General features: G+C 52.6%; 1 protein-coding gene across 1 annotated transcript; it reads left to right on the forward strand.

The window, feature by feature from the left end:
- The first annotated feature begins 1,625 nt into the window (after positions 1–1,625).
- On the forward strand, positions 1,626–22,064 carry TRAM2 (translocation associated membrane protein 2). Its single transcript, XM_058020199.1, has 11 exons — positions 1,626–1,745; positions 8,928–8,991; positions 11,615–11,724; positions 11,934–12,050; positions 13,587–13,645; positions 14,185–14,269; positions 14,353–14,423; positions 15,075–15,179; positions 15,306–15,464; positions 16,860–17,032; positions 17,654–22,064. Exons 1-11 carry the CDS (start codon positions 1,626–1,628, stop codon positions 17,725–17,727), a joined length of 1,137 nt encoding a protein of 378 aa, XP_057876182.1. The 3' UTR covers positions 17,728–22,064.
- The last annotated feature ends 1,110 nt before the right edge of the window (positions 22,065–23,174 follow it).

Consider the following 23,174-nt stretch of genomic DNA (forward strand, 5'->3'; position numbering starts at 1 on the left):
TAAATAACACCAAATGTTCCACTGTTTTGCCATGGAGACCTGCTCAGATTGTCTCTGTCCCCACTGCTACACCCCCAGATTGAGCTGGGGTGTGGTTTTGGGAAGGGGGTGGGACAGGGAAGGCACCTCAGGCCTTTCCCTGGTTAATGAGGGAGATTTGGGGTTCAGCACGGGGACTTTGGGATGCAGAGCAGGGTGTCAGGGGGTTGCAGGGTGTGCACAGGCGGGTGGGTGCTGGGACACAGGTGGGTGCTGGGTGCATGGGAGCCCAGATGTGCAGGGTAGGTGGGTGCAGATGTGGGAGGTTGCCTGCACACAGTCGGTGGGTGCAGATGCAGGTGTGCATCCCCACATACACAACAGTGGGTTCAAGCATGGGTGGCTGTCCAGATGTGCACAGCACCAGGACACAGATGTGAGATGGGTGCCAAAACCAGCGTGTGCCTCCACCCACTTTGGAGTGCTAGAGTGTGTGTGGGGCAAGTGGGAGCCGTGACCAGAGCTGGCTTCTCTCTCTGGTGCCGGGATAGGTCATGGTTCGGTGCTAGGTCCAGGGCTGTGCTAGGCTGTAGCAGGGCTGGCTCCAGGTCCGGGGCTTGGTCCCGGGAAGGGTCCATATCTGTGTCCATAGCCGGTGCCCGTCTTGGCTCTCGGTCTGGATCCACATCCGAGCTTTCCATCGTGTGCTGGGTCCAGGTCCCGGGGCGGGCCTGGTGCCGGGTCCGTGTCCAGGGCTGGGCTGAGGTCCCGTGCCGGTACTGGGGCTGGGTCCAGGTCCGTGTCCGTGCCCAGGTCCGGTCTGGCTCGGGGGCGGGCTCGGGTGCTGGGTCTCGGTTTGGGTGCGGGCCCGTGGCTGGGTGCGGGTCCGGCTCTGTGACCTGGTCCCGGTGCTGCTCGGTGCCAATGCCGGCCCCGGTCCTGGTGCTGGTCGGAGCGGTGCCGGTGCCGATGTCACTCCCGGTGCTGGTCGGAGCGGTGCCGGTGCGGTACTGGTGCGGGCCGTGGCGGTGCCGGTCCCGGTCCCAGTGAGGGCCGGGGCGGTGCCGGTTCCCGGTGCCGGCCCCGGTGCAGTGCCGGTGCTGGGTCCGGTCCCTGTGTGGGCCGGGACGATGCCGGTCCCGGTGCCGTTCTCGGTGCGGGCCGGCGCGGTGCCGGTCCCAGTGCTGTTCCCGGTGCGGGCTGGGGCGGTGCCGGGTCCGGTCCCGGTGTGGATCGGGGCGGTGCCGGTCCCAGTGCTGTTCCCGGTGCGGGCCGAGGCGGTACCGGTTTCGTTCCCGGTGCGGGCCGGGGCGGTGTCGGGTCCGGTTCCGGTGCGAGCCGGGGCGATGCCGGTCCCGGTGCGGGCCGGGGCGGTGCCGGTGCCGGTCCCGTTCCCGGTGCGGTCCGGGGCGGTGCCGGTCCCGTTCCCGTTGCGGGCCGGGGCGGTGCCGGTCCCGTTCCCGGTGCGGGCCGGGGCGGTGCCGGTGCCGGTCCCGGTGCAGGCCGGGGCGGGGTCGCCGCCGGGGCCGAGCGGAGCCGGGCGGGCGCGGGGAGGGCTCAGGCGGCGGCGCCTGCGCGGGGCCATCGCGGCGCTCCGCGAAGTTCCGCGGGGCCCGGGGAAGTTTGGGCTCGGCTCGGCCCCGGCCATGGCCTTCCGCCGGCGGGCCAAGAGCCACCCGCTCTTCAGCCAGGAGTTCCTCATCCACAACCACGCCGACATCGGCTTCTGCCTGGTGCTCAGCGTCCTCATCGCCCTCATGTTCGAGGTGAGACGCCCCCGCCATCGCCCCCCCCCCGGGACCGGCTCTCCGAGTGTCCCCACCCCGTGGGCGAGGTGACCCCCCCTTGGTCTGCATGGGGGTGTCCCCTCCTGGGGCTGTTCCAGCTCGGGACGGTCCCCAGCCGGCCCAGGTGCCCCCATCTCGTCCGGGGAGGGGGCTGTAGGGTGCGGGACCCCTCGGTGTGGGCTCAGAGTGCCGCCCCATTCATTCCCCATCGCTCACCCATCACCGGAGCGGGTCCCCACATTGCCACGGAGACCCAGCCTGCTGCTGGCTTTAGGGGTGGCACATCCTTCACATCCTTCTGCCCCCGCTCCAGCTCTGCCGGGGGTCCCTGCCGGCGGAGGGGGAGCACAGGCGTGTCAAAACCCCTGCCCCAAACCCACCGCAGCTGCCGGGACGTCCCGAGCGCTGAGGGGCACATCCAGCGAGAAGCCAAGCCTTGTCTGCTATTCCCAGCTCTTGGAAATGGAAGAATTTTTTTTTTGCTTTTTTTTTTCGCCCTTTTTTCTTTAACAGTAGCCCTTTTCCAGGTGTTTTCCCCGCAGCCCGTGGGACGAGCACCGGAGGCTCCCGGGCCTGGGGCAGCGGCTCCCGGGCCTTTCCCATCCCGCTGAGGCACGGGAAGGCATCCCCGGCATTCCTCGCCCTGCTTGGGCGCCGCAGACCCCCTCAAGGCCGCTGTCCCACCCCCGCCGTGCCGGGAACGCCGCTCTGTCCCTGCCGCTGCTCCGGCTCCTTCCCTGTCCGCCTGCTTTCCTTGCCCGTGCGTGGCTCCGGGCATCCCGCCCCGAGCAGCGGGCCCGGTCAGCGGCACCGCCGGCCGGGACCCCCCCGCCTCCCCCGCTGAACCCTCCCCTTCGGCACTGCCACGTTTCAAAGCAAATCCGGATGGGAAAGGGGTGGCCGGGGGGCCTGGCGAGGGAGGAAAGGCTCCTTCTGTAGCAAATCGCAGGAGGAGGAAATCCATTTCCTTAATTCCTCCCCGCTGGCACCCCCTTGCTTTTCTATCCCCCTCTTTTTTTTTTTTTTTTTACTGCGAACTCATTGAATGAACGAGCCTTTTACAGCACTCGAACCCTTTTCGACGTCCTTGTGCATGTATGTATATTTATTTAAGGGTTTCAAAACCGACCCAGGAGGGCCAGCTGTATTCCAAAGCCACATGCAAATGCTGCAAAGTTGGGCTGCAAGTTTCGTACTCGTACTTTAAAAAGAAAATGCCGCTGAAGTTGTGTCTCTGTCTCAGGGTTTCTTCCTGCCGATGGGTTTGTTGCATATTGGGAGCCCTGTCCTGTTGAGGTTGAACCTGGGCTTCCTGCTGTGGTGGTTTTGGTTGATATGGTGCTGTGAGGGCTGTTCTAAAATATGATGAACCTTCCCCCATGGTGGTGGCAGCAGGGAGGGATTTGTGGTGTATCTGTGGTTTTTTTAATGTATTTTAACGAAATCTCCCTCAGATGCTGAAGGCAGCAGTTTGCTACTCTCCAGCAGACCTCAGGGTGACAGCTTGCCATGCCAGGGTGGCTTCCAGTGCTCCCTGTGGCTGGCAGCATCATCCCTGGGCATGGGCTTTGGGACAGCTCTTGGTCCTTGTGGGTATTTCAGTTTACTTTTATTTTATTATTACATTTATTCCTTCTGCTTTCTTTTCCACTGGAGGGGAGATCAGCCTCTGCTCTTGCCCAGCCCTCCAAACCATCCGTGCCTGTTTGTGCCACCTCTGTGGTGAGTTTTGGTGGCAGCTCTGATCCCTTGCCATAATGAGGAGGACCTGTCACTGTCCCTTCCCCTCCTTCTCCTGTCATCCCTGCTTCCCACCCTGCAGGCAGGCTTGCACCTTCCCCAAGCTCAGGCCCAGCGGAAAAGGCCGAATCCTGCTCACAATAGGCCGTTTCCTGCAGGGAAGGCTTTTTTGGGAAGACACAAATAAGGTTTTTAACCTTTTCCCAGGCATCCCTCAGGAGCTGACTGCTTCCTTGCCTCCAGCACCCTGCTTGGGGTGATGCTGTGGGGCTGCCACGGGTCTCCCACTGCTCAAGCACAGCATAAGCTGCACCTTGAGCATCTTTTTGGGTGCACAACCTTTCCCCATCCACATGGATTCACCAAGCTGGTAATTCCTCTGTGGCAAGGAGCAGGTGCTGGTCATGACGGGATTTGGTGGCATGAGGCTGCTCATTGGTGTTCCAGGTGATTATTCCAGTGTTGTGTTTGTTTTTGGGGATCATTGCATTACTCAGGGAGGGAATCCCCAGGCTTGGAGGGAGTTTCCCCAAAAAGAGCTGTCCTGAGCTGGGCACTACAAAAGGCTTTTATTTCCCTGTCAACCCTAAGCCTTCAGGGTGTGAAAACACACTTGGTTGTGCAGCTGCCTGATGCCAGAGAGGGATTTTGCCACGTGTGTGTGGCTGCTGGAGCCCAGAAAGAAAAACCTCCCTCTTGTTTTTTTTGGTGTAAAACTATTTTTAGTGAGTCTGTACAGAAACACAGAGCAGGTACTTCCCATCCTCATGCAGAAATTACTTTGCATATCTTTTTCCACCCTACTTTGCAGAAAAATGAAGCAAAGGCCAGGCTGGGTTTAATCTGTGTCCCACCAGGGCTGGCTCCTGTGAGTGGTGTTTAGTCAGGTTTGGGGAAAACTTTGCAGATTTTGGAGAAGTTTCTGTATTAGATGAGGTCTGCTATTGTAATCTCTAATGTGGGGAAGCTGAGGCTCAGTCTTATGCCTGGGGTGATGAAATAAAGCTATAAACCATTGTTTTAGCAGTGGTTCCATGCCCTTGCAGGGCTTTCCCCCTGTGCAGATCGTGGGATGTGAGTCACGGGCTCCCAGGCTCAGAGTTGTGACACTCAGGAGAAGGCAGCTGACGAATGAGCTGCTATTTCCAGGCTTCCTGCTAAATATACTTTCCCCTTCCCAGTCCCCTCCGTAGTACTCTAAAAATTGAGGCCTTTCTATTGTTAATGAGGGAAAACAAAATGCATTCCTGCCTCCCCGGGTCTTTGCCAGATGTGGGAACCGAGGCATGTGGGGGATGTAAGCGTTGAGTGCTGGGAAGAGTGGAAAAAAGGTAAAAAAGTGCAGTATTTAGGTTTACTTTTTAAAAGGGAATAAACAGGAGGGAGGGTGAGGCAGTGGAAATAGTGTCATGCTGGGGGATGAGTTTGTCTGTGGGGGCAGAGGGGCTGCACCGCCCTTGGGAAGGGCTTTTTGTCAAAGCCAGATGTTTACTTTGAGAGGCTTTGGTCCAAAGTTTGGGCTTCAGTTTACATATAGGGCCTGTGTCAATCCATACTGTGCATCAGCAAGTTTGTCTTTCAATAAACTGGGAAAAAGAAACCCAAAGTTGTGAGAAAAGCCTTTGGACAGCATTTTGTCTGTAATTAGTTTGAGTTGTTTTTCAAGCCCTGGAAATATTTTCCCAGCTCAGAGTGCAGAAAACTCCCCCAGCCTCCCCCACCAGAGGTTTGGAGCTGCTGCTTTCTTCTAGAATGGCTTTAACTCAAGCAGGACCATGGGGATGGTGGCATGCCTGGGGGTTCCTGGCTGTGGTGAAAACAAATCCCACTGGGATGAGGCTTTGGAGAAGGGAAATGTGTTTCATAGAATCCTGGAATTGTTTGAGTTGGAAGGGACCTTAAAACTCATTCCAACCCTGTGCCTTGAACACTTCCAGGGTTGGGGAGTCCACAACCAATCTGGGCAAGCTGTTCCAGAAGTTTGTGGAGTGTGCTGGGGAAGGATGCTCAAAAACTATCCCTAATTCCTGAAAATATTAGTGTTTTAGAGTTGCAGTGGGTAATTTCTGAGAGAGGTGCTAAAGTGCCTGCATGCGTGTGCTTAGACACAAGTGGAATTGGGATTTTGATGTGGAGCTTTTCATGGCAGGGGTAAAAACAGCATCTTCTAAATTGCTGGGTGGGGCTCTGAGCACCCTGCTCTGTGAAAGGTCTCCCTTCCCATGGCAGGGGGTTGGAACATGATCTTTGAGGTCCCTATCAACCCAAACCATTCTGGGATCTAAAAAAGGATGGGGAGAGCTTTGCTGCTCTGTGTTAGGCAGCAATCTCCAGGCTAGGGGTTGGAATGTGGATTTTTCCAGTCACCACATTATCAGGGATTAAATGCCTGATGGTAGACAGTGAATGTGTGGTGGTGCTGGGATTGCTTGGCTTTATCTTTTGCTCTGCCACCCAGGGCTGCAAGGTGGATGTGCTGATTTGGTTTCTGGCCATGAGAAACAGCCTTATCCCTGTCCTGGCTGATCAGGCATCTCAGGAAACTCTGGTCATGTTGGACACATTGAGTTTTGCCTCTTTATCATCCATCTGCACTTTGGTCTTGAGTTAGTGTCTTTAACCAGCAGAAAGCTGAAGATGCGGTCCCTTCTTCATGGTTGTAGAGAGCTCCCAGGACAGCTGCTTCCCAAATTTTCCTGGTTCCGACATACAGAACCATGAAATCATTAGTAGGGAAAGCCCTCTAAGGTCATTGAGTCCAACCACTGCCCCAGCACTGCCAAGGCCACCCCTAATCCCTGTCCCCAAGTGCCACATCCCTCATAAGGCAGGATGAGGAACATCTCCCTCTGCATAGAGGTGCCCTTAATGCAGGTCAGGGAATGGATGAGAAATAAACATACAGTGTTTGCTGCATGGTCCCTGCTCTGTGTGTCCCATGGAGACAAATCCCTCTCCCACCCTCTAAAAAGTTGTGCCAGGAAGGATTAGGTTGGATATGAGGAAAATTTCTTCACTGAAAAGGCAGCCAGTGGTTGGAACAGGCTGGAAGTCGTGGAATCGCCATCCCTGGAATTGTTCAGAGCTTCTGCAGATGTGGCACCCATGACTATGGTTTTGTGGTGGGCTTGGCAGTGCTGGGGGAAGAGTTGGATTCCATAATCTTAGAGGACTTTTCCAACCTAAATTATTCTGTGATTCCATGAATTGTGCCCCTGCCAGTGGCAGTTAAGTGGCAGCTCTGGCTCTGCTCTCTGCCCTGCAGGACAGAAGTGTGCCCAGCCCTTCCTTTCCCATTTCAGCATCTTGTTTCAGAACAAACAGACAGCAAGTCTTGTGCCTCTGAATAATCCTCACATTGCTCTTCCCACTCCAAACTTCTGCTTTCCTTGGCTGCCTGTGAAATGCTCAAGGCAGGCTCTAAAGGGTTTTGCCATCCCTGGTGCTCATCCCTATTTCCCAAGCCAAGGAAACCTGGTTTTTTGCCTTGCAGGTGCCTGCATCTAGGAGGTTACCATATTTTAACAACCAATTTGTCTTTGGTTGTTAAAATATTTCACTGAGGCTTTAGGAAGCAATCTGCTACCCCTCTGTAAGGAAAGGGGGGGGTGCTGGGATGGCTCCAAAGCTGCTGGTGGTTCTGCAGCCCACAGGAAGCAAAGGCAGGTGTGGAGATGGGACAAAGCATTGCTTGATGGAGGAACCTTGCTACCAGGTGCTCTGGGAAAGAAAATCAGGAAAAAGAAAAGGAAGATCAGGATTGGAAAATGTGCTGGGGCTGAGCTCTGTCTGGGCATTGCTTCCCACCCTGGAGATACTCTGGGGCCATTTTCCTGGACTCACAGCTCTGGCCTGTGTCCTCTCCAGCAGGTTAGAAGGCTTCACCTGGAGATGATGTCTTGTTTCCAGCTGTTTATAGCAATGGATGTCAGCCAGGTACTCGGGGAGCTGTAAATCCATCAGTGCCTGCTGCCTTTAGCACGTCCGTGTCACGGCCGCCCATCCCTGCAGCACCACAGCCACCACTGGCTCCATGCCTTTGTTTCATGCCCTGTGCCAGTCTGTGGCAAGGTTTGGATGTAAACTCCAGTCCTGGATGTGCTTTACAGCTCTGGGATGAAGCAACTTGGCTTTCCCAGCCAGCAAGGTCTGCAGGAGCCAGAAGTGTCTCCCTCAGCCAGCTTGAGGCCAGACGATGCACTTTTTCCATTCCCACCCCAAACTCTGCCCATGGTCTCCATCTCCTGCATCTACTCCTCCACAAACAGAGCACAACATGTGGGATTTCTTTTTTTTTTTTTTTTTTCTCAGTGGAAAAAGCAATAAAATCCCCAAACATCACAAAAACACACCATGGAGTTTGCTGTCCCTGAGCTGGGGCTGCCTGCCCCGGTTGCTCAATGCTGGTGGTGGCAGGATGGGAACTGTTGGCAAAGTCTCCCCCACAAGCTGTGGAGCAATTTCCAGCTGGGATTTTAATATCCTGCAGCTCTGAAGCAGTGGCAGCCATGTCTGTGTGAAATGCAGCTCATCTCCATCAGTGTTTGACGGACACAGGATTTTTTGGGAATGGTTTTGTTTGAGGGTGGGTGCTTGTGAAGTGTTGGAGCCACTGGAAAGGGAAAATCTGGTGACCTGCTGCCATTGTGGGGTTGGATGGGATGAAGGCTTGTTTGGTGTTGGATGTCTGTGCACTGGATTTTGCTGTGGCCCCAATTTGAGGGTGCTTTGGTCTCAAAGATGCAGTTTTGGGGTGTCCTGTGGGGTGGATGCTCTGCCCCATCCCCACAAAGCCTCCTGCTTTGCTGCTGGGGAGGATCAGCAAAATTAAATTCCTTTGAATTAAAAGCAGTTTAATCAATGGCCACCTCTCTGGTGATCAGTGACAGGATCAGAGGGAATGGCTGGGGCTGTGTCAGGAAAGGTTCAGGTTGAGTATTAGGAAAAGGTTCTTCCCACCCCAGAGGGTGGCTGGGTACTGAACAGGCTCCCCAGGGAATGATCACAGCCCCAAGCCTGACAGAGTTCAGGAAGGGTTTTGACAATGCTCTCAGGCACAGGATGGGATTCTTGAGGTGTCCTGTGCAGGGACAGGAGTGGAATTTCAATGATCTTTTTGGTCCCTTCCAGCTCAGGATATTCCATGATTTGATTCTATGATTCAATAAATAAAAGGTGAGCAGCACAGCCCTGGGTTTTGGATGTCTTGATATCTCATCCCAGGCTTTTTTTTCTCTCTTTGGCCGTGCACCTGGGATCTTGTGGGTGACCAGTGAGAGTTTCAGTGTTCCTGCAAGTGAAGTTGGTGCTGGCACATCTCCCTGGGTGATTTGCCTTTCCCATCGTGATGGGAAAATAACTGGTCCAGAGGAATGGATTTAACAACTGATTTGCTTCTTGTCCCCTCTGTGTCTTTGACAGGTCACAGCCAAGACTGCCTTCCTGTTCATCTTACCTCAGTACAATGTTAGTGTGCCTACAGCAGGTGAGAGATGCCTCTGCTCCACAAAGAAGTTTGGATTCCTCCCAAGAAGAGGAAGGAGTCTGGTTTGCCCCACATCCTCACTTCCAGCTCCCTTGGGCTCACCCTGTACTGATCAGCTGCTCAGGGCCTTGTCTAGCAGTAAATGCAGTCTGGCAGAGATGTTAGAAATAAGACATTTTGTGAAGAAACAAAGTTTGAGTGGCTCAGACCACTCTGATCACGTCTCATGCAGCCAGGGTTGGGAAGAAATCTTTCCAGGGAGTCTGGGGGCTTCCTCTCTCTTTCTGCCAAGGCCAGGCCACTCTGTGCTCCCTGCAGGATGAGGGTGCTGCTCCAAGCCTGGCCAGGCAGGATCCAGCTGTGTGATTGCCTACCTGGAGCAGCTCCTTGTCCCTCTGGGGAGCAGGAGGGATTTACCTCTCTGCCAAGCAGCAGGGGCTGTTCATGTCATCCCTGTCCTGCTGATTTTTGGGGATGGCACCTGGAGAAGAAGGGGTGGAGATGGACATGGTGCACTGTGACAGCGTTCACAGGGGTCTCAGGTTGAGGGAAGAGATGAGGATCTGACTCCATGTTTCAGAAGGCTTGATTTATTATTTTATGATATATATTACATTAAAACTATACTAAAAGAGTAGAAGAAAGGATTTAATCAGAAGGCTGGCTAAGAATAGAATAGAATAGAATAGAATAGAATAGAATAGAATAGAATAGAATAGAATAGAATAGAATAGAATAGAATAGAATAGAATAGAGTAAGCAAGAATGATAACAAAGTCTCTGTCTCAGACTCTATGTCCGAGCCAGCTGGGCTGTGATTGGCCATTAATTAGAAACATCCAACATGGGCCAACCAAAAATCCACCTGTTGCATTCCACAGCAGCAGATAATCAATGTTTACATTTTGTTCCTGAGGCCTCTCAGCTTCTCAGGAGGAAAAATCTTAAGGAAAGGATTTTTCATAAAAGATGTCTGTGACAGTGCACAGCATCCCTGATTCACAGGGAGTGAATTCCAGGAGGCTCTGAGCTGGTGCAGCTCATAACCAAATGGACCAGAGGAGGTGTCCCAGCTCCCAGCCAGGAGGCTCAGCCTCTGTTATTCCTATTTTGGCTGCTGGTTGCTGCCTTCCCGGCTCAGAGCCCCTCTGGATCTGGCAGGGATCTGGGCACTGGCCTGGAGGCAGCAGGAGGTGCTTTGGGTAAAGGCCTGGGCTTGGGATGAGCCAAATGCCCGGGGCACAAAGCTTGGCCTGGTGGCAGAAAGCTGCAGTTAATTGGGAGTGTTTGAGTAATCATCCAGAGAAAGAGCAGGGTTGGGATTAGGGGAGCTGCAGAGGCAGACATGTGGAAGATAAAAGCTCTACCCTTAAGGGCTTTGGTTATGGCTGAAGGAATCATCCAGCTTCCAGATTAACTTGTGGTCCTTTCTCCCCTGTGGCACAGTCCAGACAACTTCTGCTGCTGGTTTTTAAGGGATTTATTCTTTCCTGGTATGAGAAGTCCCAAGGGGCACAGAAGCACCTCCCCAGGACCAGGTATTGGGGTATCAATATAGGGCATGAGCTAGTGGGGAGAGAGATCTTAGTGCAGCAGCTTCTTGGGAGGAATCTAAATTTTTCCAAGGCTTTCCCACATCCCCCACAGCTCCTGCTAGAGATGCCCTGGAGAGAGAAGGCACAGCACATGTACATTGTATTATTTGTTTTTGGTCTTGCAGTACTGTCTTTTGCCTTGCACTGGGATGCAGGCACCATCTTTACCTCTGGGTCTGCACAGCACTAGGGGCTCCTAAGGATGTTTTCATATCCTTGAGCCAGGTGTGTTCATAAATCCTGTTCTTAGAAACCTGGAATGAAGCTTTGTTTAGGGTAGGCAGGGCTGGTGACAGAGCAGTCCCTTCCCAGCACTGGTACCAGGAGAGGAGAGGCTGGATCAGGGTGAGGGAGAGCAGCAGCCAGGAGTGGGCTGAGCTTTGTGTGGTGATACTTCCTGCAGCCTTCCCAACTCTGCTGCTTCCCATAAGCTTCAGGGCTGAAAATAGTCACCTAAATGCAGATGTCTGGGGTATTTTTGGGTGCTGCTGGGTCTCCTGTTGCTCCAGAAGAGCACAGCCTCCTGTGGGTCCTATTTCTAATCCACCAGCCCTGTGCTGCTGCCTTAGATCTCTGAATAGCAGAAGGCATCTGCATGTAGGCAGCTGAATCCTGCTCCAACAGTTTTCAGGGAAGATCATAAGCAAATGTTAAATCATAACTGAGGAGGTGGAAATCCTATCCCAAGCCCTGATGTTCCTGGTGGGGCATCCCTGATCCCATCACTTGCTTCTGCTTCCCATGTTTTCATCCCTCCAGGTGATAAATTCCCATCTCCACAGTTGAGCTGTCCCCAGTGGCAGGGGGATGATTTTAGTGTCCCCAGTGTCCCCTCCCTTGAGGTGTTGTACCTGTCAGAGGGGAAACCACCCATGTCTGCCACGAGCCAGCCCTGGAGAGAGCCCTTTGGCCACTGCCATAGTCATGACCTCTCTCTGGTGTCCCCATCCAAGCTGCTCCCCACTAAGCCCTCCCCTGGAAATCCTTTGGGCCACGGGGGTCTGACCCACACTCTGGTGTCTTTGCAGATGGGGAGCTGGTCCAGTATCACTATGGGCTGAAGGACCTGGTCACCATCCTCTTCTACATCTTCATCGCCATCATCCTGCACGCAGTGGTGCAGGAATACGCCCTGGACGTGAGCACCATTCCCTGTCCTGTGTCCTCAAAATACCTCAAATCCCATGGGGGCTCTGCACTAAAATGCTCTTCTGGGGGTGGTCTGGGGGCTGAGGTGATGATGAGTGAACCTTCATCTGTGGAGGCTGCTTGGGATGAGGAGGAGAGACAGAGTTGATGGTGGCTGATGTTTTCTTGTTGTTGGTCTCTCCCTCTGCTCCTTCCCAGAAAATCAACAGGCGTCTGCACCTCTCCAAGGTCAAGCACAGCAAGTTCAATGAGTCAGGGCAGCTGGTTGCCTTCCACCTCACCTCTGTCATCTGGTGCTTGTACGTCGTGGTGACGGTAAGGCACGGGGCTGCCTGGAATTCGGGTTTCCAGGGGGAGCTATGGCTTCTGGAGCACAAAATCCCACTGGCAGCAGAGTCCCCAGCCAGCTTCTGGGCCAAAACAGGCACATTTCAGTCAGTTTAGTTTTCAGCTGTGGTGGATCTTTCGTTAAGGCAGTTTTGGGAGATCTTTCTCCTGTGTTGTACAAGGCACAGGTAAATGGGCTGTGAAATATTTTTGGGCCCCAGAAATCCTGCCTGGCCCCATCATCTCCATCCTCTGCTCCAGGACCTGATGCCTTCCTCAGCTTATTTTCCTCCTTATGTACATTCAATGCCTTGAGGTTTCTGGGTGCCTTTTGTGGGGTCATGGGACTAATGGGCAGAATTTTGGGATCCCTCTTTGTTGTTCCTTCCTTGGCAAGCTGATGGTGAGGGAATCTTTGAAAACAAGGAAACCTTGCTGTTCCTATGGGTGTCAACCCAAAGAATTCGGAGGGAAAAATGTCATTTTGGGAAGGAAAGGGAAGAACAGGTGGTGTGGGAGAGATCTGACTCTTTTGGCAGTGTGAAATGATGATGCTTTGCTGCCTGCAGCCATTGGGGTTCAGCTTTGGTCTGCAGTGGCTCTGGGGATGGATCCTTGGGGACAGATTCCCTCCCCACTGCTCAGAGGATCCTGCCAACCCTTCTTAGAGAACTACTTTTCCCTTCAAGGCCAGCATCTCTAGAGATCTGCTGACACTGCCTCTGCCTCATAAGGCTCTGAGGAAGGAAACATTGGCAAAACAGTTGATGCTGCTGGTTTTGGGCTCCCCTTACCCAGTGCCAGACTGATCCCTCAGCAGCTGTGGGGCTGGAGCATCCTATACAGCCCACATTGCTGTGATGTGCTCCCCAAACACCCAACACACGTAGAGCAGGTCACTCTTGTACTTCCCTGGCCTTCTCCAGCTGAAAAAAGGTCTTGGGACAGACAGGGAATGGATGATGGTGACTGGGCAAGATAAATTTCCCATGCCAGCATCTCCTTGCAAAGTCCAGGGCAGCATCTGTGTGGCAGGACTGAGAAGGGAGTCCCATCCTGTAAGTCAGGAGGCGGAAAATGAAACTATCCAATTCATATCAATTATTTTTATTGGTGTTTTCTGTTCCTCTTTCTCTTCAGAAGCACTTCTTGTTGCTGAAGTGCTGCTGGGGTTGGAAATGCCAGTGGGCAAGAAGCCTCTGGACCATGCACACAGGAATCTCACCCCTACACTTCCAGAGCATTCCAAACTCCAAAATATCCTCTCCTGAACTTGGGACCCTCTGTGCAACTGAGCAAGCAGCTTTCTGCCCCCAAACAAGGGGCCTGGTGAAATTTTAGAGGGGTGCTAGAGACCCAAGATGCAGAGCTCAGCCCTGGCCCTCACAGGGAATGTGGTTTTTCCTGCAGGCTGTGATGAGGCTTGGGTGTCATTCCCAGTTCCTCCTTTCACTGTACCATCAGCCCCCCCCTCTCATAACCTGTTTTGTTTTGCTGAAGCCTTACCTCCCTTGTCTTTTTCAGGAAGGATACATTTCAAACCCCCGGAGTCTGTGGGAAAACTACCCGCATGTTTATCTGCCGTAAGCACTTGGGAGGGCATTTTGTTCTGGGGTTGGCCACTTCCTTCCTCTCCATGGTTTTGCCTGCTGGGAGTGGGGTGCTGACAGCACAGCACCCTCTGCATGCACCGTGCAGCAAGGATGCTGCAGTGAGACTGTGGGCAGTGGGGATATCTCGTTTGTGAGCCTGGGGAAGGGTGTTCCAGAGGGTTTCATGAGGAGGACCCTGTGGGCTTGGTTACTCATCCTGCCTTTCCCAAGGTGAAGTCTCTTGGCTGTGCATTTTTCACAGCAGAAATGTAGTGGGAGATGACCCTTCTTTCTTGGTTTTTTACAAAAGTGAGGCTTGCTGAAAGCACAGAGACCACAGCACAAGCATCTGGATAAACTCCATGCGTGGCTCTCTCGGCTCAACAAATAATTTCAGCCCTGAAATGATTTCTCCTAAATCCAATGGCTCCAAAACAATGGAGGGATTGCCTAATGCTGCCCTGGCACTCGAGTTCTTGGGATCCTGCCTTGGCCTGGGCTGGCTCACGTGGCTCCTCCCTGCATTTCAGGTACCAGGTGAAGTTTTTCTACCTGTGCCAGCTGGCCTACTGGCTGCATGCCCTGCCCGAGCTCTACTTCCAAAAAGTCCGCAAGGTGAGAGCCAGGTGGAGGTTTTGGGGGAGGGAGGGTGGCTGGAGAGGGCTGAGAGGTTCATTTGGCTTTTCTGCCCCTGCCAGGAGGAGATCCCCCGGCAGCTGCGCTGCATCGCGCTCTACCTGCTGCACATCGCCGGCGCCTACCTGCTCAAGTGAGTCCCTGCCCCAGCATCCCCTCCCACACCAGGGATGGGGCTGGGCAGCTGCTTCTGCTCTGGGGAGCACCTGGGAATCCTCAGGGGTGAGGGGCTTAGAAGGAAAAAATGGGATTGTTTCAGTGGAGAGTGACTTTTTACCTAAGCAGGTATATAGGACAAGGGGAATGGTTTTAAACTAGAAGATATTTGGATATTGGTAAGAAATTCTTCTCTGTGAGGGTCATGAGGCACTGGGCACAGGTTGTACAAAGGGTTCCTTATCCCTGGAAGTGCTCAAGGCCAGGTTGTACGGGCACTGGAGCAACCTGAGACAGTAAAAGGTGTCCAGGGCAGGGAGTTGGAGTGAGATGGTCTTTAAGGTCCCTTCTCACCCAAACCATTCTCTAATGAAAAGCAGAGCGCCCTTGCCAGCCATAGGGTTTTGTGTTGGATATATCCCAGCTCTGCCAGTGTTTTGGATGTTGTTGATGGTTTGTAGACAGGGATTTCCCCTATTGCAGTTCTGCCCTCACAGAGGTCTGGCTTTGGGCTGGTGCTGCAGCTCATGGACAGCAGGGCTGAGTGTGCAGCTGGGTTTGAAGGATGAAGGTAGAAGGATGAAGTCTGACCAGCCCAGTGATGCCTTTTTTGCCTCTTCTCTGCCAGTTTAACCCGCCTGGGGCTGATCCTCTTGCTGTTGCAGTACTTGGCTGAGTTCTTCTTCCACATGGCACGGCTGGTTTACTTCACGGACGAGAACAACGAGAAGCTGTAAGCAGGGGAGCTGCCTGTGCCTCCCATCCTCCTCTGGAGCCCAGGACAGCCTGGATCTTGCTCTCAGCTCCTGGGTCAGCACTGGGGCTGCTCCTGCCCACACCTCTGCTTTCCCTCCTGCAGGTTTAATGTCTGGGCCGTGGTGTTTGTGGTCACCAGGCTCTTCACCCTCACCTTGTACATCCTGGTCATCGGCTTCGGGCTGCCGCGCGTGGAGAGCCAGGCCCTGGACCCTGAGAGAGGGAACTTCTTCAGCTTCCTCTTCAACAATATTCTCTTCAGGTAGGAATGTCCTCTGTGTCTTCCTTGGCTGTGTTATCTCAGCATGGGTTTTTCTGAGTTTGGAAATGATGGAATCCCAGAAAGGTGTGGGTTGGAGGGGACCTTAAAGATCATCTTGTTCCAACCCCTGCTATGGACATGGATACCATCACTGGACCAGGTTGCTCCAAGCTCCATCCAAATGGGATCCAGACAGTGATGATCTGATCCTGATTCCATTTAGGAAAGGTCTTAGTGAGCTGAAGGGGGTGTGAAGGAAGCAAGGAGGGGTTTAAAGGCTACAGAGAGCCAAAACAGAGGGGAAAAGTCAGGAAATTTTGTGTTAATCAAGTGAAGTTATAAAGTGCAAGCCTATGTTGGAGAAATGCTTGCAGGCTTTCCCTGTTGTACCTGTAAGTGCATTTCCATGCATGTGGTCAAGGAAAAGGCATTTTCCCTTCTGCTTGGCCATGTTTTGCTGCTTGTTGATGTGAGAAGCAGAAAGTGGAATGGGCTCCTCTTGCCTTGCAGTCTGTCAAGTCTGGGAGCCTTTCTCACCCTTGCAGCAGCTGTGGGTTGAGTTCAGAATTTGCCAGCCATGGTCATTCTCAAGATTTTTGAAGCCAAGGACTGCTGGCACTGCTGAGGATTTGAGGGTCTTTCTTACCTCCCTTCCAGGTGGTAATGATGGATGATCCTTTAGATCATGCAGGGACGTCGTATCTTGTCTGTGCCACTTTGTGTTTTGGGCAATGCTGGTTGAGATGATCTTGTTCATCCTGTGGGAATCTACAAAATCAGAGGGTTTTGGGAAAGGTGCAAAAGGCAGGCTTCAGAGACAGTAGAACTGTGATTAGAGCTAAGCTAGCAGGCTTACAAGTAGGTATTGTGTTTGAAGTGGGTGAGCATTGTTTTGACCCAAAGGTACGTGTGCTTATAGTGATTGGATAGATCTACTGTCAGTGTGCTTTTGCTTTGTGTGATTGGTCAAAAAACTTAAAAAGTAAGTTGTCACATTAAGTTCTTCGTCTGCTGCCTGAGATGTGAGCTGATGGCATCTTCCCATTGTCATAACCATGTAATGAGACTGACGCTGAAAAATAAAACAGCTCAAGGCACGTTCCCAGCAGTCCCATCCCATTTGTAATTTGTACAGACCCCTGACCAGCGATACATCCATTCCTGCCCTAAAGTTGAAAGAATCGATGAATCAAAACCTGAGAGCTTTATGACATGGAGGGAAAGGAAGGTGGCTGCTCTGGGCTCAGGGGTGGCAGAAAGGAGAGATGGTGGCTGGAGGGATGGCATCTGCCACGGGGGGGGACCTCGGCCACCAGCCCCAGCGTGGGGGGACGGCCGGGCTGGGGGTGGCCTCGCTGCTGTGTTCTCAGCCTGCCTCTTCTCCGCCCCTGGCAGAATGAGTGTGCTGCTGTTGGTGTGCCTCTTCCAGGCCTCGGTGATGTGGCGCTTCATCCACTTCCAGCTGCGGCGCTGGAGGGAGTACTGGAACGAGCAGAGCAGTCGGAAGCGAGCGGCCGCCGCTGCTGCTGGCACCAGGCAGCAAACCAAGCTGCTCAAGAGGGACTCGGGTGAGTGCTGCAAGGGTGGCACCGTGGAGGGGGCAGCCCTGGGGTTCAGCATCCCCCCAGCATGGTGCTGACTGTGCAGGGTGTCCCCAGCTGTGTCCTGATGTCATGGGGGTTTCCCCATGTCTGGAGGACAGTTGTGAGAGATTAAAGGGTTTGGCTTGTGCAAGGGACAAAGTTGCTTTCTCTGTAGAATCACAGAATGGTTTAGATTGGAAAAGACCTCTGAGGTCATGGAGTCCAACCTTTGACCAATCACCAGGATGTCAACCAGACTAGAGCACTGAGTGCCATGTTAAGTCATTCCTTGGATACCTCCAGGGGTGGTGACTCCAAATCTCTCTGAGCAGCCCATTCCAATGTTTAATCACCCTTTCTGTGAGGAAATTCCTTCTAATGTCCAACCTGAGCCTCCCTTGTGGCAGCCTGAAGCCATTTCATCTTGTCCTGTCCCTTGTTCCCTGGGAGCGAAGCCCCACCTGGCTGCACCCTCCTGTCAGGCACTTGTGGCAAGCGAGAAGGTCCCTGCTGAGCCTCCTTTTCTCCAGGTTAAACACCCCCAGCTCCCTCAGATCACACTCCAGACCCCTCACCAGCTCCGTGTCCCTTTGTTGCCACCCCCAGGTTACCATGAAAACGGAGTGGTGAAAGCAGAGAACGGAACCTCACCCCGCACCAAGAAGCTCAAGTCTCCATAGAAGCCAAGGGTTGTCTCCTGGGGAGGAGGGCGAGATACCAGGACTGAGCTGCCCCTCCTCCTGCTCCTCACGAGCGAGCGGCGTCCCAAAAGGCTCGGGATCATCTTCCCAAGGTGTCTCTCGCTCTCCTCCCTTCCTTTCTTGCTCTCATGAACCATTTGCAATAAAACCAAAAAGGCCCCATTCCCCTTCTCCCATCCCCCTCATAGGAACCTTCTCCAGCCCTCCTGGTTTTGCCTCTGATCATAAACCAGCGTGCAATTTTTATTTTTTTTTTTTCCTTTTCTATTTTAGTGTTCGGTTATTTTGGTTAAATGGTTACAAATGTATCATAGATGGTTCCAAACAATCCTTTTTTCTCCTACAGCATGTTCCTCCCCTCTCTTCATGGTGCTTCCCTGAGCCCCTGGGACAGGGCCACGACAGCTTGAAGGCACCAAATGTGTGTTATGGGATCAGATTCCTGGGGGAATGTGCTGGGGCTGGGAGATCTGAGGCTCAGGGGTGCTCTCAGGTGAGATGGGGCACAACTGGCCTGCACTCAGCAGGATGGTGATGCTGCAAAGAGAGACAAGGGTCTGATGGAAGAAGCTCAACCCTGTCTTGTCTCCTGGTGGACCTCTGGTTAACTGGGGTTTTCTGAACCCTGCTTTTGAGAATTTTTGAGAGCTGGCCAGCAGAGAAGGGAGAGAACTTCCCTCTTCATATGGAAGGTCCATCTCCCAGCCTCTGCTTGCCCCAGCTGGGTTTCTCTTGGCTGTTCCGTGGTTGTTCTGAGCCCAGGCCTCTGCAGCTCTCAGTGTTTTGTTACGGGGCAGCAGCATCCTAAGTTCCACATGAATCCTTGAGGCCTGCCCTGCTCTGAGTGTTGGCCTGGGTTTTGTCAGCCCAGCCTTTTGCCAGCTTCTCTGTGCCTCATGAACCTGGTGTTCTCGTTGCTTGTGACCACGTCCAGGTGACAGATGGGTTGCTGCAAAGGGTTTTTGCATCAGTGGGACTGTGCCCCTCATGCTGTCACCTCAGCCTTCCTCGTCCCTACCGTACCAGTCCAGCCATGCCATCGGCAGCCACCAGCTTCACTCTATTTCCCATGGATACAGTGCTTGTATCCACCCAAGGTGCTATCAAATCCAGGGTTTCTTCCAAAAATCCTAGCCCCTTCATCCCTTTCTGAGCTGTGAATGAGATGACAGGGAAGGAAGGCGAAGGAGGCTGGGGCTGCAAGGAGCAGCTTGCATTTTAGGAAAAGCCTGGCTTGTGACACGTAGCTGTTAGCAGATGGAGTTGTCTCAAATCTACCTCAGAGGCCATCTGTTGCTGCAGACCACTTTCTCCTCTTGCTTCTGCCCACTGCCACCTCCACGTGCTGGCAAGAGGTTTTGTGGAAAGCCAGATCCCACCAGCTTCATCCCTCACTGAGTCTGCTGGGGAGCAGCATCTGCTTGGGGTTTCATGGGTCAGTGCCATCTCTCTGGGCTTCTTTTTTGGGGTGCCACGCCAAGCTAGGTTTGGCAGGTGAGCAGTAGTGGCACCTCTGTCCCCATACTGTCCTCTGGGGCAGTTCCTGAGCTGGGCTTTGCTGTTGGTGCCTCTTGTGCAGTGAAGTCGGCCGTAGCTTTAGTTCTGCTTGACACAGCAGGAGCAGGGGACTCGTGGTGTGTCCCCTTGGCTGGGTGAGGAGAGGGACACAGAGCTGGGCTGCTGCCCATGTGCAGTCCAGGACTGATCCTTGGTGTGCCCCTGGCTCAGCCCCTGGGGGCACCTGAACTCCTTTTCGAGTGCAATTCCAGCTTGAGGCCGGTGCTGTTGTTCTTCACACCAGTCATGTTTTGAGAAATGGGTGACAGTTGATTCTCTGCCCCTCTTGGAGCTGAGTTGGGGTTTTTCCCCCATTTATCTGGGTGTCTTTTGTCCTTTCCTCCTCCTCTCCTTGTTGAGGAGACACTGGAGGGAGAAGACATGCAGGGACATGAGGACAGTTGGTCAAATTCCACTTGTTCCTCAATCCCCACAATTTGAATGTCAAGTGAGAGATTTTAGCAGGAGAGGGCTCTCCCTGTTTTCAGGGGAGCTGGGGAAGGAGGCTGGAGCAGAGCCCCTGGTGGCTCCTTTCCATTGCTCCTTGTAGCCTGTGCTGGGAGGATAAGACACTTTTTGGCTCAGAGGCAGCAACAGGACCCGCAGTGCAGCGTGACTGGGGGGAAAAGAGCTTTATGTTGGGGAGGACATGGAAAAGGTCGAGTGTGAGAGGTTTTTCCTTTCTCCTGCCTCTTCCCATCCCCTGCCAGTGCCCTCCAGGAGTGACTGCTGGCTGGCACCTCCCAGAGCCTCTGCCAGGCCTTTCTGCAGCACCAGTGCCTTGCAGCAGCCGAACTGCTGACTCTGTTAGCAGGTGACACGTAGAGCCCCCCAAAAACACGGCTGCTGAATGATTCCTCCTCCTGCCTGCTTGGCTTCAGGCAGCTCTTCCACTTGCACAATCCTATCTCTGTACAGTAGCTGGTGATGCTTTGTATCCCAAGTGCCTTATGTTGTAGCCTCTCTGTGCACTATAGCAGTAGCTGAACACCCTCCTTTGTTACTACGTATGTACAACATATGCTACATTTATGTGTTTTCTGTTTCCTTTTTGATAGAGCTACCAGGAAAAGGGACATTTGTTTTTGAAGCATTTCCATGTGTTCTTTTTATTATTTTAGTTTTTTAAACCTATAGATGATGGGGCGCTTTTTTTTTTTTTTCTAGCCCTCCCCGATATTTAGTCCTCAGAAATCCCCATCCTTCTGGCAGGTTGTTTCTTTTTTTTTGAGCTGAGCCTTTGTTGTGAGGCGATATCCACTGTCATCCTGGAGGTTTGCAATTCCATCTCCATCAGAGGGGCTGCCTTGGGCTCCCCATCCCTGTGTTGTAGTGCAAGCACAATCCCTGGGCTGCAAGCCTGCAGTAACTGCTGCTGTTGTTCCTGTGTCCGTGTCATTTCTCAGCAGATCCAGCCTTCCTTACAGCCCAAAGAGCTTTTTCTTGGAGCATTGTCATTGCAAGCCCTTAATGGTCAGTCTGTCCTTGGCCTCTCTGCCTATGAAATGCCACGAGCTCACTTCCCTTTACTGGAGGCTCTTCTCATGCCCCATCTGTGTCATCTGCAGAAAACATCATGGAATTGTTGGGTGAGGTTGGAAAATGCCTCCAAACTCGTCAAAGTCCAACCTTTACTCCAACACCAAGATCCAACCCCGAACAGGAGCTCTTGTCCACCACAGTGTAGAAGGTGATGGAGATTATCCAAAACTTCCAGTGGGATGTGATTCATTGCACTCTTCCCATGGGCTTGAGGCTGCTTTAGTAGTCTGTGTCCATTATACAACCTGTGGAGGTCAGGAATTGAGTAGCCTGTGATTTTTGGGGTGAAGTGTAGTGTTTTCCTGTCCTAGCCTAGAAGAGCTGTGAAATACCAGCACTAGTTCTCTTTTCTTGTCTTAGGTAGTTGGAGAATGGGCTCGGGAAGAGAAAGGGGTGGAGTAAAAACAGATGTAGCATTTCACATACAGTTTTTTTGAGTGACTCTTACATTATGGGGCATTACAGTTGCGTTTTATGTTGTTGTTATTTAGGATTCTTTCTTCTTACTCATCATGTTTGGGTTAGTAGTAGCCAAGTTCCAGTTCCCCTGTAGGTCCCCTTATCTTCAACTCAGTGTTTTACCTTAACAAAAAGGTATTTTTGGTAGGCTTCCTGGTTGGAGGGAAGTGTGGTCACTCTGGGATGTCTCCTCCTTGCCTCCAAGTGACTCTGGGAGCTTGGAGCCATCCTGCCTTTGCTCCTGGGGCTTTACAGCAGCCTCAGGCTCTTGCCTTGGGTAGATGGAGCCCAGGTTGTGTCAGCAGTGGGTGGAGATGTTGGGGTTTGATTTACAGCCTTCCAGGAAACTTAATGGGGGATGAAAGGTTGGTTTAGAAGGTTTTATGGCAGCAGTAAGGTAGATTCCTCCTCCTTGGAGCTGTGTGTGGGGTTTTTCTGGGAAGAATGGCTGTTGGAAAAGCCAGGCAGAGGTGTGTAGTTTTTCCTCGAAAATGTTGAACTCAACTGATCAAACTTCAGCAAAGGAACTTGAGGAAAAATTCTGTTCTTCCATATTTATGCTTTAGTGCAAATTTCCTGATTTTGGAGGGGGTGGGGGGAATTAACAGTCTCTGGTATTTTATCCCATTTGTTTCATTCTTCTGTCACCTCAGTTTTTGTACGGATTTTGTTTGTTGTTGTTCGTTGTTCAATGACTTTTGTAATAAACTCAGCAGAAGTATTTTTCTGAAATAAATAAATAAAAGGCATAGATTCTTCCAGTGCTGTTTCCACTGATGCTTTATTATTGCCAAGCTGTGCATGTGGCAGGGACACCTTCCACCATCCCAGCTTGCTCCAAGCCCCGTCCAGCCTGGCCTTGGACACTTCCAGGGATCCAGGGGCAGCCACAGCTTCTCTGGGCACCCTGTGCCAGGGCCTCACCACCCTCACAGGGAACAATTTTTTCCCCAATATTCAATCTAAATCCACTTTCAGTTAAAAGCCATGCCCCCTTACCCTGTCACCCTAAGCCCTTGCAGCTGGGATTCATCTTCCCACATTTCCCATGTCCACAGCACAGGCAGCTGCTCCAGAGTTCATTATTCGTGGCTGCTTTCATCAGAGGCAGTGGAGGATAAGGGAATTTGTAGGAGATGATTTATCTGATGTGGTTTAGGCACATATTTTTGGTGAGCTATATTGTATATTTTGTGCAGCTGGCCCCAGGCACACAACATCACTTGGCTGAGGTTTAGGTTATGGTTTCATAGCCTGTGCAGAAAATAGTTTCTGACTTTCTACAGCTCAAGTAATTTCATCTGTAAGTTTTTGGTCTCTTGAAATCTGAGGTGGACCAAAGATCTCTGGAATGATGCTTGGTCTGGTGAGCAGCAGCACAAAACAGGCCCAGAAGGGAAGAGCAGTGACCTTTCCAAACAAGGGAGACAGGAGGGAGCTGTCACATGGAGACTCTCAGCTGTCTGAGGGGAAGATGGAATCCATGGCACAAAAGCTGATTTAAAGCAGCATTTTGTTCCAGAGAGCTTTGTTCTCTGTGTGTGTGACAGCTGCCTTTTCTGGGTGCTCCATGGCAACACCTGGCAGGTGTCACTTGGGGTGAGAAGGTTCCTGCCTCGTTACCTTCACGGGGAGATGAGTAACAGAGCATGGGTATCACAACTATTGCCATGCCAACTGCCCATGTTCCCTTCTCCTTGGAGACCTGTCTGGTGAGATCACAGGTGGATAAGGTGGGTTTAGATGGGATCTCAGTCCTAAAACCATTCTCCCAACTTCTTGTTGAAAAATGCAGAGCTGCTGTCAGCAGATTTGTGTCCATACCCTTGTTACCTCCAGATAACTAAACTCACCATCACTACCCTACT

Source organism: Melospiza georgiana, chromosome 3, assembly GCF_028018845.1.
Source record: "Melospiza georgiana isolate bMelGeo1 chromosome 3, bMelGeo1.pri, whole genome shotgun sequence".
NCBI lineage: Eukaryota > Metazoa > Chordata > Aves > Passeriformes > Passerellidae > Melospiza > Melospiza georgiana.

Bases quoted from the DNA above. Each gene is read 5' to 3' on its own strand.
- TRAM2 (XM_058020199.1), top strand. From the start codon at position 1,626: ATGGCCTTCCGCCGGCGGGCCAAGAGCCACCCGCTCTTCAGCCAGGAG. The intron at 12,051-13,586 runs GTAAGGCACGGG...TGTCTTTTTCAG, and splicing joins GCTTGTACGTCGTGGTGACG to GAAGGATACATTTCAAACCC. The intron at 15,180-15,305 runs GTAAGCAGGGGA...TCCCTCCTGCAG, and splicing joins GACGAGAACAACGAGAAGCT to GTTTAATGTCTGGGCCGTGG.